Source organism: Cuculus canorus, chromosome 11 (assembly GCF_017976375.1).
Source record: "Cuculus canorus isolate bCucCan1 chromosome 11, bCucCan1.pri, whole genome shotgun sequence".
Taxonomy (NCBI): Eukaryota; Metazoa; Chordata; class Aves; order Cuculiformes; family Cuculidae; genus Cuculus; species Cuculus canorus.
Genome location: NC_071411.1, coordinates 14533757 through 14552812, shown reverse-complemented (window position 1 = coordinate 14552812; position 19056 = coordinate 14533757). Strand labels below are relative to the sequence as shown.

The window sequence follows — 19056 nt, the reverse complement described above, 5'->3', positions numbered from 1 at the left end:
TCTTGAAAAACAGGTGCATTTGCACCACCCTCGACATTTATTCTATGCACTGTCAGCGACGGGTACTGCCTCGCCAGTGCGGCACCATCCGACTTCATGGGGTGTGGTTGCCTGCGTGGGTGCAGTTTTACTCAAAAATTCAAAGCCCAACACCACCATTTCCTTTTAGCGACCGATCTTCATTGCAGGGATGCGCTCAGGGTCTGTTACATTCAAGAGGACTTCCAGTACGTTTAAGACCGCAAAAGCACCAGGACTGAGGAGGGGGGGAAAAAAAGACTGGGCAGTCATTTGAATCAGTGAGTGACAGGCTGGGCCAGCTCCCTGTATACATTAATAAATTAGAATTTTAATTGTGTCTCTGACTGCAGGAGCTGCTCCGGTACTTTAATACATACCAACAATTGGCTATGTTACGGAATCCGCGATGTGGCCTTCACTGTTGACCTCTGCAACACAATTCCCAGTCTGACTACGGAAACTGTTTGGTTTGATCCTTTCAACTTATTTGAATCCTGACAAATAAGCTCACAGCTGAAAGGTCAACACAGTCATATTTCATCCTCTGGAGCTATTCTTAAGACATCTGCACAACAAAGCACTTCTTTTAGTACCTGACACTGGACCTAGCCAGCACAATCTCTCATTAAAAATGTCCCCAGTGGAAGAGTCTATTAAAAGGCATATGGATCAGCTATGGATTTACCAAATAAAATATTTTTGAAAGCATTAATGTAACGCTTTGGATTATGGCGCTCTACACTGCCAATAAAACGTATTTTTGCCCAATGACAAAATGTTTCATACTTTCCAAAATAACAGCTCAGCTATAAAGTGCGAGGTGTTGTCCTGCAGCCTGAGCACGGGGGTGGGAGCCAGGAACTCATGAATCTTAATCCTACCTCTAAAACCAATTCCCTCTGTGATCCTAAGCAAGTCACTTAACCTGCTTCCCTCAGTTTCCCAGTCCAGAACTGGGATAATGCTACTTACTTATCAGACTTTCCTTCTGGGGATGTTTTGGAGATTAGTATTTGCAAAATGCTTTGAAGATGAAATCACTACACGAAGGCTGGAAGTTGTCCACGCAGGGCCAAGGGCTATGGTTAATAGCTATTCCTCACTCAGGAAAAACTCCTCTTGAAGTCAGTTTTATTTAGGTAAGAACCTCAGGATCGAGCACTCTCACTTTACTGTCAAGGCCTTCAGGGATGGGCTTTACCTTCCATATTCTACTACATATTTAAAGAGCCCAGGATCTGTATTTTTGGAGGAAAATAATCTGAAGTACATATAAAAGGCAAGAGAAGCAGCAATGCTGTCAGGGAACTCATGGTGATAGTATATCAAACTAAAAAAAAAATTAGAAAGAGCAAAACAGACATGAGTTTGACAACGTGCTATGACAACAAGCGGAAAAAAAAAAAAAACCAGAAAGAATTTGGGGCTACAGAGGCTGAAGCATCAGATACAGAAGAGCGAGATAAGATAAATGTCCCAGCTACAGGGCTTTGTGCGACTGTAGCTGAACTGCTGTACTCAGTAACTTATTATCAAAAATACAGTGACATGCTGCAACTGCAAAGAGAGCAATAATAAAAGCAATAACCAGCTGCAAACCAGCAAAGTGGTCAAGGGTCTACAAGTGCCGGTTTTCAAAATACATAAAGAACTAGATACATATAATTTGCCAAAACTGGCAAGTACATGTTAGTATCTCAGATGTTTGAGGAGTGTGAACACGAGGCAAGGCAAGGGACTGACTCAGTATTTATACAAGCAATATTACTTGGAGCAAGAGGATGGAATTAAAGTGGAAAGTTCCTGAGCTTGTGCTTTGTTATGGAAAACCATCCAAAGGAAAATAATAGCGGTCCCACCACCGCTTGGGATTTCTAACACTAGAACAGGAAAAAAAAAAAAATAAAAAAAAAAAAAAAAGGAAAATGTGATACATGACCTAATAGGTCTTTCTTGTCTTTAACTCCCGTGATTTATCCCGCAAGACTAGCAGAATGTACTCCAAAGCCACAGATGTGTGCATACATCTTCTGTTTGGGAATACTGTATTGGTTTTAGCTTTCTGAATTCATAACAGCACAAAGCCTGATAATATTTAGATTTTATTTCTGAAGATGTCCATAAATCAGCAGACAATAAAAGGGGAAAAAACACACCGATGATATGATATCCTAGTATTTCCCAATATCCTTGACACAGCAAATCAACGGTTTGAGTGAACACAGACTACAAATGGAACAGCAATCAAACAAAAATGTTAATGCAAATCTCCTATGCACACTGACACGGTAACAAAAGCTATTCCATTTTGTCATGATCCAACCCTACTAGATGCTAATAAAAGTACATGCTCACGACTTGTAAATACACCGGGGGTGGGATTTTCAAGAGCACCTAGAACCGGTCCTCACGCCACCTGTATCAGCCACAGCCACTCTATGGACTTCATTGAGAGAAAGCTCCTGAAAGTCCCATCCCAACGTTCACAAGTAAGACGCATTTATTCAGCTTTTACAAGCCCCAGCCCCTCATGGAGGCACACAGGCTCCCCTTACCTGAAGGGCTGGCTGCTTTTCATTCCTCTTCGGAGACTTTAATCCACTAACTTGTTGCTGCTGCTGCTGCTGTTGCAGTAGAAGCTGTCGTGCCACCTGGAGAGCCTGCGAGGAAAGAGGTTGGGAAATTGAGTTTTCAGCAGACAGGGCATGGGGAGCTACACATATGGCATAGGGTCAAGGCACCCCTTGGTCATGGGGTACTGCTCCATTCCTGAAGAACCTCCAGTGAGGAAAGCAGTGGTTTCCACAAAAAAACAACCCAGCACTCACACGCAATGGGGTGATACCCCACCACTGCATTTTGCATTTTGACTATGGAGAAAAACATCAGCACCTCAAGTTTGACTCCTCTGTGGGAACTTCCAAGTAACTTCAACAATGCTGGTGGTGAGCACCACACACGTTATTTTTATCCCTCGCCTGGAGTGGCTCATCCCCTTCCTTGTTACCAGGAAGGCTCATGCGCTAATGGCTTTCATGCTCCTCCTTGCCAGTGGGTCAGGTCTGATTTACAGAAGAGGGCTACATCACTGTCAGCTCTCCTGGGCACTGGAGAAAGTCAAGGAAACTTCTGAAAAGCTATGGTGGGAAGATCAGGAGAACCAGGGGCAGGCAGAGCCATGCTGAGTCCTGGAGATACTGTGCTAAAGGCTGAGGTAGCTGTAAAGCACCAGAATGAATGCACCGAGGAGTCGGGACAGCACCTCACTCTGCCCAAAACCACTAAGACCGGTGGCAGGGACTCTGATGGGAGAGCAGCAGAGCAGCAAAGGGACAGTATGGCTTCACGGGATGGAGGAGTAAGGGATATGACCTCAAAAGCATGAGCAGAGCATCACATGGTGGTGGATTATTGCAAAATTTTGAGTAAATCAAGGGAAAAGCGTCCCTGGGCAGTAGAGCCACTCGTGCCATGATACCTGATTTCTCCAGCTGGTGTGGAAAAGGAAGCACAATGAGATGAAGCACGTCAGAAAGCACGACAAAGAGTAAGTACCTGCCCCAGCTCCCTTCCAGCCCCCCCCTCCCCCCAACAGGGGGACCGCAAGGAAGAAGCAGATCCCTGCAAGATAGGCTGTGACACAGCCAAGGCTCCTGCTCCCAGAGGATTTACCAGCACCGGACTTGGGCTTTCTTGGTCTCCTTGGAGACGTTCAGTACATGTGTAGGTGGAAAAGTGGGAAGGCTGAAGACTTCATTAATGTAAAACAAGAAAAATAGTTCCTTTGCAAGATGCCTACATGGAAGGAGGGAAAAAGCCTTCCCCACTCCTACTGTGTATGCTCTCTGAGAGATTTAATTAATACCTATTTAATTAAGGAGTCAGATACGCTTCACGTTTCACTTGCTTCTCCAAGTTGCAAGGTGTTTCATCTCAGTGCAGAACTGCCAGAAAAGGTTTGACACCAAGGAATGCAAACTTGGATCCGCCGCCCTCCACTAAAAACTTATTATTTTACAACCTAGACCATCTTTTTACCTTTGAAGGAACATTCGGCAGCCAGGGGGCTGAGGAATAACCACTGCGGCCAGCAGCCCAGGACAAGCAGGGAGAAAAGACCTTACCGTGCCCTTGCAATGAGCCCTCCTTTCAATTTAACAACAAGTCTCCACTGGATCAGAAAAACTCTATAAGGGTGGATATAATTTTCAACAGAGCTTGGTGCAACGAAAGTAAAATCAGATTTTGTGTTTCAAGCTGGTTGGCGTTCAGTGCATCCATGGCATCTCTGAAACAGTCCCTGTCCCCACAACGGGTGCAAGGAGATGCTGGGCATGGACACACACCAGGACGGGCATGCATCTGCGCTCCCATGCACAGCCACCCCCAATGTTGGTTCACTGTCAAGAACCAGAAGACCCTACAGCCTACAAATTAATATAATGCAAGAAAAGGAACTTTTATGCAGAAAGCGTTCAGCATAGTTAAAAAAATGTTATTTTTATTGAATTAGCTTATTTAGCTGTTAAAGCATCTTCAAGGGTGGGCAGAGGCAGCAGAAATAAAACCTACAAGATTTAAGGGGATGGGCAACAAATACCTACTTAATAGGGGTGTTGTATGGCTTATTTAATTAATGAATACTTGTAAAGCACTCTGAGTTGCTCAGACAAGAAACGCTATACAGTACAAGCGCAACATATTATTATATATTATTAAGACTGGCTCTGCAGAAGAATAATTCCAGGTAAATGTGCAATCAAATGATCATTTTAGTTCCCAGTAATTAGATTCAATAGGCCAAAAAAACCCACAGAAGCCTTTCTTTAATCATACACCAAACAATCAGAACATCCCTAACCTTTCAAGCTACAGCCTTTTTGAATAAAACATCATCAACTTATAGGTATTATTCCAAAAAGAACCAGTCACCATATGTGTTGTCTCTTTGAAATACAGTTGCTATAGCAGACCCTGCATGCATTTCATGTGATATGATCATATTCTATCCATTCTGGCAGCTGAGAGGTTGCACAACTAAAACTGGCTGCCAGAAATTTTTGAAGATTCCCAGAACAAGTAGCCATGTAAGAAATGCCCACTTTCCACTTGAGATGGCCACAAAGCTTTGTGCAGCCCAGCGTGGTGGCTGCTGCCGCTATGAGACCTTACAACAGCTGAGCCCACGTCGATGGAGATCTCTGCCCTCTGGCTAGGCTCACAATGGCAAGGCTCTTATGGAGCAAAGCTGCTCCAGGCCCACCATCACAGCACCCACATCCCCACATATCCTTCCTTGTGCAGGCTCTCCAACTCGACGTGACACCTTCCTGCTCCAAGTCCAGAAGCACTTGTCCTGGTGGGACAGGTCTCCAGCTGAGACTTGGGCCGACCAGTGATGGTGAGAGGGAGGGACTAGCATGGAGGGTGGAACAGAGAGGGACGGAAAGGATTAAAAATGAGCATCACAGATACAAGGAGCCAGGATGGACAGGAACAGCAAACAGAGAAAAATAGAGGGCAGGTGCAGGTGAGATGGCAGCAAGCTGACAGCTCAGAGGCTGCAGTTTGAAGTGGCACTTCCCATGCCTCTTCTCTCGAGATTTTGCTCTTCTGCTTAGAAGTTAAACTGACAGAAATAAAAGCTTAGCATTAGATGAACCTGGGTTTGAGATGTGGAAGGTTGTTTATAGCTCAATTCTGGTTCTCACTGAACATCTGCATCAAGGAGATACTCTGCCCTCAGTGGTATGGTGAACCCAGGGACTCCAAGTCCCTTTGCCTTTCTGCACTCCCCTGCTCAGCCTTTCCTCCCTCCTGCCACAGACTAAGCACTACTCCCGCTATTTCAAAGTCCCATCTGCACTCCTTACCACGATAGGATGCGTAGAAGAAAGACGGACAGCTCAGTCCAAGAAGCACTAGCCCTCGCTCCTCTGATGTGCAAAGTATTTCAAGCTCATTTGGACTGCTTTCATGAAATTAATTTGCTGATGTTGGTTTAAGCCCACTGGACACGTGCCCTTATTACACTGGCAGATCCCATTTAATCCAAGCCAACAAGTGTTGTACCTCTACCCTCTTCTCTGTTTCCACGCAGGCATCGCTCCCACGTGGAGCCCATCGCTGGACGCTGGCTCAGGAGCCCTGCTGAGGCTCCCGACGCTGCACAGCAGTCAAGTGAGGAGAGACAAGAAAATAATTTTTGAGCATGAAGTCAGTCCCACAACCTTCATCAGCACGGAGATTCGCAAGCAGGCCTGTACATTAATAAAGCTTCCTGTGGGAGTAGATGTTGCCTTTGATTTGCATATGAATTCAATGCTAGTGAGAAGTGCCAGACTGTCAGACATGGAGACCAAAGTCTCTTATCTTTCCAAAAGCTTCTGTAGCAGTTTCCCCACATTTCCTTAATCATCTGCCTTGTCCTCAACTTACTGAACAGGCAGTAGAGAGTAAAGCTGGACTCGGTTCAACTCCTGCTGCTGCCAAGTCCTGAAACAAGGGTGCCAGGACTGTTTACTGCTAGCCAACAGCTCTGCTAACGTGGCCCTCTACTCACGAGCGCTACTCTGACATCTCCAAGCTCTTTTCACACATTCCAACCCACTGCCATGGTTACATCCTAAATCTTCACCACGTGCTTGCACTTCTGCAAGTGAACAATTGCCGGGGACTGTGGTGAACCAGCAACCGAGTTCTCCTTCATGGGACCAGCAGGCAGAGATGGTAAGAGCCCCCCGAGCCCCAGAGGTGCTTCAGGTACCTGGGGCCACGATTAACAGCAGCCACACTACATGCTGTCTATCTGTGCTTCTCAAAGACCCTGCAAGCCCTGCCTTAGCTGCTTGGGACAGACCCAGAGAGCAGTCCTGGCCTCCAGCGGCTAATCACACAGCATCTGCACTCATCCTCCTCTCTGCAATGAAATGCAAATAAGAAATCTTCCCACTTATTGAAGGAAGAGAACAAAAAGCATTGCCTAGCAAGCACATCTTCTGAGTGTCATGGTTTTTCGGTCACTATCAACAGGGATTTGAAAGAACGACATCAGTAAAAGGCTCACTACCAACTGAGTCATCTTGATCCTGCTCAGTCCTCCACCTAAATGCAAGATACAGTAAATGAACTCCTGAGCTATTTTCCTATCCACTAGGAAATCACCCAGAGATAAGCAGATTTTCTGGCATAAAACAGAGACCAATAAAAGACAACTGAAACACCGTGTTTTAGAGACGTTGCACAAACTTGGGATGATAGTTGGGAGCCAACATTTGGGTGACATCTAACCCAGGAAAAATTGTAACTGCACATCCAGTGTGAGATTAATCAAGTCTGTTTCACTCAAAGATGCCATGGAGTAAGTGGGAAGCCCCATTGAAAATCCCTCTCCCTGTGCCTAGGGATGTGGCAACAACTTAATCTTTCCCAACTACTTAAGCATTTGGGACAGGGCGGGGGGGACGGGACGGACGGATGGGAAGCACACATCAGATATGACCAAGGCAATTTTACTGCAAGATAGACAGAATGCAACTTGTTTGCCCAGCTGTTGTTTGCCCAGAGCATCCGGCACTGCTATCACCCGAGTTACTGTTGTGATTTGACATTTTCACACAAGCAGCTCAATCTTTCAGTTTCACCATTCTCTTCAGGCAAGTTCTGCTTGAAGAGTGAGAACATAGCCCTGCCTCTGACTTCATGCGGCCAAAAACTCCCAGTTCAGAAAGGGGGCTGAGGAAGGGAAATATACTGGAAAAAGAGCGTAGAAATGTAAAAATAGAAATGCTGCTTAAATGCCATATACTTGCTTACGGTATTAGTACATAAGGAAAACAGTAACAAGATCCAGTCCTATGGAGCCTCTTGCTAACTTATTCCACCGCTGCAGCCAGTAGTACAAGGCAGCGACTCTCCAACTGTTTTTCCATCAGCCTATTTCTATTGAAGAAAAAGGGCTCAGGCTCCTCCCTGCCCATCTGCTCAATCCGATATTAATATCAATCAGCTATTAATGAAATATGAAGACCTACAGCTATAATGGGCCTGACTCTAAAGCCAGAAGCAGCTTGTTTCTGCACCTGAGGTTTATCAGGCATGGAAAAACTGATCACAAAACTGTGTGATGTATGGAAAGGTATGCTTGTTGGAGGGTGGAGAGACAAGCAACGGACATGGGGTTGCAAAAGAAACCAGCGCCCTGTCTGACTGTCACTTCCCAGGGCAGTTGTGCAGTAATGACCCCCAAAATAGAGAAGCACGCGCACAGAGGGCACAAACAAGAATCCCATGTGTCTGTACAGATTCCTAAGGATTTTGGGCCTTTCCAGGTGGACAAAGCTGCCCGTCAGGAAAGCAACTTGAGAAAGGAGGACGGAAGCGTTCCCAGAAATCAGAGATGGTCCCACAGCCATCTGAAGTGTCCAAGCAGTAAATCTGGAAAGTTACTCCCCAGCCAACATCATCATCATTCCATTATTTCAGTTATGGTCATTAAAAAGCAAAATTCAACACAACAAGCACAGAAAGATGAGACAGAAAATATTTTAAGAGCAGAATCTATCCTTGTAAAAAATATAATGCTATCCCAGTCCCAGACTCCAGAAGCTAGACCTTCTATATTGACCTCTGAGCAATAACAGAAAGCAAGATCCTTACACAGCGAAGATTGCTGCTAAGCTTTGCCCACTGTATTGTAGGCGAAGCACGACTTTGCAGCAAAAGGCATGCAGTTCTCCCACCATCTACATTTCCCCAAGTTTCACAACGGCTTTAGGAATTGAGGGACCACTCGGCCAGCAGCTAAAGGGGCCTCTCCCAGGGGAAGCATGGCCCACCTCTCAAAGTGTGTCTTGCTGTCATTTAGTCTCGCCAGGCAAGTACCTTTGTTTCTCCCGGGTGGGACGAGGGGGGATTTAGACTCAGCCAGCAATTTCTCTTCTTTCTCAGCTCCCATCTGTCCTCACACCCTGCTCCACTCCACAGCTGCTCCCAGCAGAGCGGCAAGATGCAGCTCACAAGCTCAGAAGCTCAGATGCACCCGAGCTTCAGAGCTGCTTCATGTTTCTCCCACTCCTCCCTTCTCTAGCTCCTCTCCTGTGACACCCTCTTCTCCTGGAGCAGCAGATGTAGAGGAGCGGTGGTAGGAGGCAGACACATTGGAGGGGAGCCTTGCTGCAGCTCTCATCCGACAGGCTGAGGAGCCGCACAACGTGTGGAAACGGGTGAGGAGTGGAGCAGTATGCAAAAAGGAAAAAAAAATAGTGCAAAGCGACGGCAGTGGGTAGTGCTGTTCCTCTGGGAGGAACAGAACAGGGGGAGGTGAGAAGAACCAACTAGAGAGAATAGGAAAGGAACCAAAATGAAGAGGAGGAATAAAATGTAGAAGATGAAAAAAAGGGAAGCAGATGTTCTTGCAGCACTTATTCCCTCTGACATTTGTACCCAGCTCTTTCATCTTCCTCCAGAACTGGGAAACAAGCTGCTACTTGTTCCATCCCTGTTCCCACCATCCTGACCCTCTATACCACACATTAAAATGAGCCAAGGCCAAGAGCTCCAAGTACCACAGCAGGGAAGCGTGGGGATTATTACAGACAGAGCACAGGGCTCTGCCACGGGACACAGCTAGGATCCAACGTAACCTGGTGAAGCAGGCCTGCCAACCGGCTTCCTCACCAGCCGTGGATTCAAACCACCCTCATCCCCATCTCATCCTCTCTTTCCTTGTTTCATTAAATTATCCTCCTCCACCTGTCCTGTAACCAACTCCACTCCACAGGTGCAGCAGAAGGATGCTATGAGCCAGGAAGATGCTGCCGATTGCCTGTACCCAGCGCCTTGCTCAGCTGCAGCTCCTCTGCAAGGCTGGCTCCATCCAAAGGGCTACCAGCCAGCTTGTCAAAGAGGAGAGCTTCAGCAACATTTACTCAAATAGGATGATCAGCTGGCCCTGAAGGCTTTGCTGAGATGCAGCAAACTGATCTAGCCAAGTGACTAATAGTGATTCCCATGCTGGAAAAAGAAAAGGGATCTGGAGGTCCACACGCACAAACCCCAGCTCACATCCTGTCCCTGATGCGGCGGGGGCAGGCTTGGAGCAAGGGAGCTGGCAACGTGCCTCTTGCTGAAGCATCTCCTAGAATAGTTCAGTCATAAGGAAAGAAGATGAGTCCGTATTTTTCTTTCAGTAGGCTTAGCTTCTTTCTTCTGGAACAGATCCTGGCTATCAGTTGAGGAGATCCCCTTCAGGAAAAGGCACTGGAAACAGAAACCCTTTTCTTCCAAACCCATAGGGTGGAGCTGCCTGTGCCCCAGCGCTGCTACTCTTCGTCCTCATGGGTGTTGAGGTTAATTCTGCCAGCTGGAGGAGGAGCAGACTTGATGCTCCTCCTGCCCTGCCACACCACAGTCCATCCCAGGTCCTCATATGCTACACCGGCTCTGCAGCAGCAAGGATCCAGCCCCACACAGGGGAACAACAGGGATTTGCCTCCAAAGCACCTGATCTTAATTTTGTAACTTATTCATTAATTCCACTAACCTGGTGGGAAAGGAGGTCAGGGTACTTCTTCAAGTAACCACTGTGGGATGGAAGAGATAGGCAGCAAGGGGCAGTGGGGTAAGAGCTCAAACTCAGTAAACCACAGAACCCTGTGAGCCCCAAACCAGCCACAACAGTGACAACGGCTACAAAAATCCCTTTCTTGAGGCCCAAACTAAATCCTCAGGCGGTTACACTGTAAAAAAACACCTTCTGTCTCCTCTTCTAAAGAGTCACAGTCAAGACTCATCAAAGCCATTTAAAAAGCATCTGGCAAAAAGTTCCCAAACATTAAAAATGGCTCGCTCTATTTTGGCATGTCAAGATTCACAGCATGTAGCGGTCTGTACCAGCAAGAAAAGAGGGATGGGCCAACACATCCTGGTAAAATGAGAAAGGATACAAATCTTGGCTCCCTGCACAAACTGAACCAGAACTGAACTGTGTCTGAGTGATGAAAAAAAGTCTTACGGGATTTCCAGCTCGTTTCTGTAGGCTTGAGATCAGATTCTGAACTACTGTGTTTATCCAAAAGTGAACCAGACCTTTGAATATTTGGAGGACTATTCACTGCTCAGCCACATTTTTCTTGGATGTCAAAAGCACGGGAAGTTCTCATATTTTTTAATAGCCAAGAGGGGTAAGGTGGGGGGGAGAAGGAAGAGTGCCTTTTTGTTGCTACAACATAAATAGTATATTGCATACAGCTGCTCGCGCGCTTCCCTGTGTGGTCAACAAAACAGGGAACGTATTTTAAGCTTGTTTTCCAAAACACTGTAGGACAAACTTGCACACACAGGGGCCCAGGAAATAAAGTCCCTGACCGTGGATATTTCACCATGTACCACCGGACACCCGTCACTGCTGGGTGAACGAAGGAAGCAAAATGTTGGGACAGCCCAAAACATGGGGAACTAACGCTGCCAATCACATCTCTGTACTTGGAGCCTATGGCACAACCTAATTTAGAACAGCTTCTGAAAACCTTAACTTTAAAAGATTCTCGTAAGGCAAAAGTAGGCGAGGGTCAGATGGAGGCGACAAAAATGATTAAAGGCCTCGGTAGATATGAGGAAAGATTGATAAGGGTGGGAGCGTTTAGTTTAGCAAGGGATGAGTAAGAGGGGAGATGATAAAGAACACAAATTGTGACTCGGCCTGAGAAGGTACATCTGGCGCTATTTGCCGTTTCTCATAATGCAAGAGAAAGGGGACATTGAATGACGTCAGGAAGCAACAACAAAAAAATTAAAGCAGATAAAGGGATGTTTTTTTTTTTCTTTCTTAATACACAACTTATAATTAGTCTCTGGAACTTACTGTCACAAGACAGCACCAGTGCCAAGAGCATAGGGAGGATGCAAAGAAAGGATTAGACATTTGCACAGATAGTAATGAGAGCATTTACAGCTAATTTTGGAAGGATAAAAGTATAAATCAGGGTACAACTGTTTATGCTTCAGGGCACAAGGCAACCTTTAATCGCTGGAGGCTAGGAGGAAACTTTTCCCCACTGACAGGTCCTCTAACTGTCCTTCACAGGCTTCTGCTCAAGGTCTACAGCCAGGGGTGGAGACACCCTATGTCTGACGGGATGCTCTCATCCCTCTGCCTTCTTAGGTACCTCCGTCCCACACTGCTGAGCCCAAATCCCATTCCCCATTCCATCCCAAACTCCCTTGAACCCTGGGGAGCCGCTGGGCACAGGGCTGGCTGCCCGTCACCTGGCCCAAGCCACTCATTTCCTCTTTCTTCTTCACACCACTTTTAAGTTTCATCTCCTTATTCTACTGGCCCGTATTTTTCCTCCCTCTAAACTAAACTTACCGCTATAGTCCCTGCCACCCATTTGGGCTCTGCCCTCCACACTAAGCACTGTTCCCCAGCAGCCGGTGGGCGAAGCCTCCACCTCCTCCCTGGACCCACCAGCGATGTGCACGTTTGAACCTAACTTCAGGATGTCAGGCAAATTCTCCTTGTTTTCATCTGAAGCCTTTCCATAGAGGGAATCTATGTCCCTGGGGAGAAGGAGGGCCTTCCTGCCAATACGGCACTGCAGGGCAGCGGCAGTCAGGCACTATTACGGACTGCAGAGCTCATCAACGTGCTGGAACTGACATGCGATTCGGAGAGACAAAGAGGGATTTTGAAAGCAAGTCAGTCTATTAAATTTATACCTACCTGCACAATGTGAAACAAACCACATCTCAGTTTCCTTTCATGTGCATGACAGTCTTAACTTGTTTCTTTTAATCCTGTAAAAGCAACATGCTTCCCAGAGATGAGGCAAACCTGTATTTTACTTCCTGACAGTGATTTAGTTTATAGTTGGGGTTTGGTTTTTTTTTTTCAGGGAAGATAATGAGCATTGTCCTAAGCTGGTACTACAAAGGAAATACACACTACATGCTAGACACCTGGCATTTAAAAAAGAATCACATAAATCGACATCATCTACAGCGGACCAAATACAGCTGCAACCCCTTGCGCTGCACAGACACCAATACTGGTGGCAAAAAGCTCCCAGCAGCACTCTCCAAGGTTTTCCTCAGAAGTCAGCACCCTTCTACAAATTCGAAGTGCCTCTTGTGTAGTCAATCGTACCCCAAGTCGGACTGGGGAGAGGACCCAGGATGAACTGAGGCAGAAATGTCTATGTAGTAAATCCAGCAAATCCAATGGAGTGAAGCAGCAATCCATGGAAACATTCCACACAAGAAGGGGTTTTAAGTGCCTTTAATTCCCAGCTGCAAACCCAATATGCTGCCAGAAGGCGGAGACCGCCAAACACAAGGGGTTAATGGCCTTGCTAAAGAAAATGACACACATAATTTCCTTTTATCATAAAACAATACGCTTATTATTTTCTGTATATCTGTTAAAGGGCACGGCCTTCTGAGTGGAAAACAAAACACAGCTCGGTCACATGTTTATTTGCTTCAGCTACTCCCTTTCCCTTCTGATAAATAATCAAACATGCCATCCAGAAAAAACAAAACCAGTGAGCTGGGAAATTTGATGGTCATCAAATAGACTAAGATACCAAGAAAAGCAGCCCACTGTTCCCACAGTGAGTTTTCTGCCCCACACCTACACTAACATCTGAGTAAATAACTTCAGTCACTCTTTCCATTTTCCCCATGCAATTACTCCTACTGTTAAACAAATTGTCCTTAAGGCAGTTGCAAACACCATTTTTTATTCCTGCAAAGTAGAACAACTTCTGAACATTAAAAAGCCAGACTAGCAATATATTTTAAAAATATGTTTGTTGTACTTGCGGTTTGGCTGAACACACAGCTTGATTTCTCTCTCGCTCGGTCTCTTTTCTAGGAAGATGGGGGTTTACAGTTTAAAATTTTAAAGTGTATTTGGATCTCAGAGAGGCAGGAAAAGCCTCGAGGAGGATGGGTTTTCTCCACAGGGCAGGCAGCATATTTTCCATTTTCTCTTATGTTTCACACTATGTGCTTACCAAAAAAAAAGTTACCTGCTATTTCAGAGAACTGTTAAGGGGAGAAGAAACAACCAAGAAATATCAAGTAGTTTTTTAAGTCACTTGAACAGAGAGGGAAAAATGCAGCATACATGTTGCAACACGGATTACCCAGAGGATCTACGCTATCTTCCAAAAGCCCCTGAAGACCATTCATACAACAATCATTAATACTGAAAAACTGCAGAGAAAATCCCTCACGTGAGAAGTTAACAACCATTACCCGGAGTGAGCACGCCTTCCCTTTCCTTTTCTAGTACCACAGGTCTAAACAATAGTAATATGAATGAGATAATAGCCATGCTTGTCTCAGCAGCCTGATTTTTATTAGCATGAAATTGGTACAAATATTAGCGAGGCTGGTTCGCAAGCAGTGCCAGAGCCACGACGCAAACAATTTGCAGAAAACAAAAGCGGCTCGGCGGGCTTGAACCTTTCTCTTTGGCTGCCCAGACCAGCAGCCACACTTCCTTTTTTTAGGGGGGTTGGTTTTTCTCTTCTTTTGCCACTTGTGCAAACGCAAGGAGAAGCCGCAGCACCCGGTGAGCAGTGGGGCTGGTGACACATGGCTGCTCCCGCTCCAGAGGGATGTCGCAAGGCGACGGGTGCTCTGAAGGAGGACTTGGTCCTCACCATGGTTCTCCACAACCATGCCAAAAAACCCACCCTCGTTGTCAACACCACAATAAACAACATGAACCAGCTTCTTCTGCTTTTAAACCTCAGCAATTCCCCTCTCCTGTGCTGCCAAGCTGCCCGCGCAAAGCAGCACGTTAAAAGTTCAGCCCTGCCTGCACGCTCCTTTTCTCTGAGCGCTCGCAGAGAAAATGAAGAGTTTAACAGAGTAAGCTCTTACTGTCTGCCTTTAGATTTCCGTCTTCGCGCTGGAGATGTGTTTCTGGCTGTTTCTGTGAAGCGGGGGCTGAAGAATGGTAAAAAGATGTTTGAATAAACAGGAAGTGCTGTGCAGCCGGAGTGCAGGCTGGAGGGAGACGGCGCTGGAGCTCTGCCCTTCGCCGGCAGCCACCGCGTCTCTGCCTCCACAGTAGCAACCTCTGCTTTTACTAAATGACAAAGAAACCGCAAAGCATTCCTTCCCTAATGCTTCCCTTGCAAAGTGGTGGGATCGGCTGGAGCTCGCAGGTAATCTCCAAGTTGGGTTTAGCGCTACACCAGGCGCAAAAATCCAGCTATTCTCCGTTATTAAGTTCCCTGTCTGTAAGTAGAAACATGCAGAATTAATTATGTCCCCAACTAGACCAAACAGCGGCAAAAAGCGCTGCACCTAGGCAAATCCATATTTGCACGTAAGTTCAGCCAAGTTTGACTTTCCTACCCTCCTCAGAGCTGTGACTGGCTCTTAAAACAGGCTTGCAAGGCTGGCCAGGCTTCAGAGCTGTTTTCTCTAACTGTGTGAACTGAAATATAAACATCCACCCAAAAAAAAACGCAACTTGTCTTGGGTGCAGGACTTGCATCCAGCATCTCCAAAATCGTGTGTTTAGCATTCAGGCAGATGCTTTCCCTTCTTTGGCGTCTCCTTCTCCTCCCTAAAACAAACTACCTATTTAGCACAAGATGACTAACTAACCGTCTCCCCACCCAATTATCGAAGCCCTGTCTTCTGTCATATCGGTGACACGACACAGATATTGTCAAGAAAAAGTAAACTGGGGCTGGCACTCAAAGGCAGCTCGTGAAGAGATGAGCAGCCGAACAGCCATATTCAATAAAAAAGAGGAACAGGATTCCTTTAGAAAACGTATTGCTGTTGTGGCAACGTGCTGCTGCCGCTGAAGGGACTGATTTGTTATTTAGCATGTATTCTGGACTGTCTGTCATTCTGGGTGCTAATGCTCTGCTAAAATAACTCATTGGGAGCTGTCAGTGGGATGTTTACATAGGCCCCCAATCTTTTCTTCATACAAGGAAATTTTTTACTGGAATTCATCTTCTTTTGATCTCACATTCAAAGCAACAGCAGCTTGATAGACATGCAAGTCTGAAAGCAAATCCAGACGCTGAAGATAAACCGCCAGAGTATGACAGGCAGGAGCATCTAAAGCTTATAAAAATGAAGAGAACAGCATGTCGTCTGAGTATTACAATAGCAGAAATCAAGAGACATATTAGGTGGAACTGATCAGCCACAAAAACAGTTCAAAAGGCAGATCACAGAAACAGAAGACTAAGCTAGGAAAAAAAAATGGAAAGATCTGCTTTACAGAGGCATCACCTCCTTTCTGAGTACCACGGCGTTTCCACTCCAGCGTGTAAACTTAAGGGGGGAAAAAAAAGAGGAGGGCTTGAGCCTTCTCCACTAACTCAGCAGTTCTCACCTTCAACTCGCCAATTAATCTGCCGAGTGTACATTTCAATTACATGTTATTCAAAGTGAAATAAAAATAGTACTCCATGTCTAGCCCAGGTCTCTAATACACCACAGAGATAGGGAACCGGTGTCTCTTCCTTAGGCAAAAGGGGAATCACAAGAGGGGTCCTGGCTGCAGCCTCTGCCACCTTTTTAGCTGTACGTCTTTCCAGAGAGCTGAGTCTTGGGATGCTCTTGCCTCTTTCATCCGGTGCAGAAATATTAGTTTAGAAGATAATTTTATTTAAATTGAATTAGTGCTACCACAGAGTCCACAGCTACGTACCGGAGACAACATTTGCTGTGAAACAATTGCTGAAACTTTCTCTAGAAACCCATACATTTTTAATTTTTCTTCCCCAAATAAGCTTCTTATTCTAATTGAAGTCAGCAAATATAATGAAAAAGTAATTCTCAAACAATTTTGTACTTAGAGCTGTTTGTTAACAAACACTGAACAAGCAGCAGTGTTAGGTTAAAGGGCAGCAGGATTCCACATTATAATTTAGCCTGCGGTTATTTCTGATTAAGAACACCCTCCGGGACAGCAAAGCAAGATCTTCTTTTGCAGCAGGCATAGCTTTTAAAATTAGCCTCTTCTCCATAATAAAACCAACAGGAAAACTGTGGATTTAAAACTGCATTAACCAATTTGATGTAGTGCAATCAGTTTATGTCTCGCTTTCTGCAAAACACCATTCCCTGCCGTAGTCGAGTTACAAATGTAGAAATGCTTCCTGGATTCGGAAACTGTTGTAAGAAAGTCACCTTCTGTCATGCTTATGTAGCTATCTAATGTGCTAAAGGCTGATTATTTATCTTTAAACTGTACTAGTTTAATCTTTTAAGGTCACCACTAATCTGCTCCAACCTTTTAAAAAATAGCAGCTTTCAAGACTTACTGCTGGAATAGCGAAACTCATCGCTGAATGTCACTGTAACGGATACATTAGCCAGAATAAGTGCAGTTTTACAATGTAAACACCAAATATAAATCCCCACCTAAACGAGAAGAAAAATATGATCTCCGTGCTAGGAGAAATGTCAGTAAATAAGAACAACACTGTATTATTTCACACAAATATCATTCCAAACCACGTTGCCATTTCCCTCTCCTCCCTGTCCCAGTGCAAAACAGGCAAAACTTGGGTATAATTTAAAGGATCACTAGGTGCTTTTTCTTTATCTTTTCCCTTTGGCGGCAGCAGCAACTTTGCACGCCCGCTGCAAAACCTCACATCTGCGTATGGAAGTCACTGTAAACCCCAAACCCCCCTCGCAGGTTATTTGTGTGTGGGTGCTGCACAGTGGCCCTTCCATAGTCTGTTCTTTTCCCCTAGACTTCTTCTGGACTTGAATGTCACAGTAGACCTTGAATGTGAAATGGTTTCAAGCTAATTGCTTTAATTGCTTGAAGATGTGCAGGCAGGTGAAACCTGATCCCCTTGGCCATTGTAGAGACCAGGAACAACACAGGAATGTTTACATAGTGGTTTGAGTTTAATAGACAGTAGAGCTGAGTTTCAGACAGCTAGCAAAAACACAGCTAATAGGTGACCTCTTAATGTAGTCCTCCTTTTTAAAAACAATACAATTTCATTTTATACAGGGCAATGTCCCTAAATGCCAAGGTTATCTGCTTGACTTTTTGAGTGAGCATGCACTGCGTTGCACCTGACATTTATACCAGAAACTCTATCCTGAATGCACTTCCCTCTACCTTAAAACAAAAAGCATTTTATGTGTCGGTCACCTTACAAATAGATTAGATCTGGGATGGGGTTTCCTAGTAAAGTGCAGACATTTTGATTTAAAATTGTCTTCCACCTCTTTCGTACTCCTTTTGCCCCCAAAACACATGGGAGGGGATGTAACCTGAAACACCTTCCCCGTTGCATCCCTGCATTCCCTCACCTGGGCACTCCCACCCTGCAGCTGGGATCGGCACACGCCCTCGGTGGGATCTTCTGGAAAGTCCAGATATAACTTTTAATGCCTTTTTCTGCTTTTCCAGAGCTTCACATACATTTGCTATACATTGAGAAGATACAGACTAACTGCGATGTGCTTTTTCAAAGGCGCAGCTTGGTTTCACGCGCGGCACAAATCCAGCAGCTCTTCCTGAGGCAAAACTCCTACTGACCGAGAACTGCAGCGTTTGGGGTCACTGAGAACCAGGCCTGCTTTCCAAGAATCGTGAGGTAAGTAAAACACTTGAAACCAGCCAAAGACCAGCAGGCAGGTATAGCACAAATGTAGAAAACAAAGCAGAAAGAGTGATTTTGGCAGTAGCATGAGCATAAAGATATTTACAGTAAGGCTAGTCCAAAAACCAAACACTGAAAGCAGGCAACACCTAACACTCTCCTTCTTGGCACAGGTGCTTCGAGTTTGGTGGCCAATCTTAAAACCAGTTAAAATCGCTTGCACTGGGTGAATATTAGGAAAATTACATGTATTACCCACCAGACAAAAAGGAATAAACAAACTAGCATTGATGTAGGAAGGAAAAAGGGAAGGCAATCTGAGTAACAAGACAGGAAAAAGCACAAATGCACAGAGGTAGAGGATAGGAGCCAAACTAGCACATATTTAATGCCGACGAAAAAGGCAAACAACCCCCGA

At 45.4% G+C, this 19056-nt stretch overlaps 1 protein-coding gene across 10 annotated transcripts in view; it reads right to left on the bottom strand.

The window, feature by feature from the left end:
- Positions 1 to 19056, bottom strand: part of FOXP1 (forkhead box P1) — a 385807-nt gene that overhangs the window by 108210 nt on the left and 258541 nt on the right. For 9 of the 10 annotated variants that reach the window (XM_054076334.1, XM_054076324.1, XM_054076329.1 and 6 more), the window contains one exon: positions 2577 to 2681. In XM_054076334.1, coding sequence (XP_053932309.1) covers positions 2577 to 2681 — 105 coding nt within the window. Of the gene's footprint in view, positions 1 to 2576; positions 2682 to 14916; positions 15054 to 19056 lie in introns of those variants that run through there. The other variant, XM_054076332.1, reaches the window with a different exon arrangement.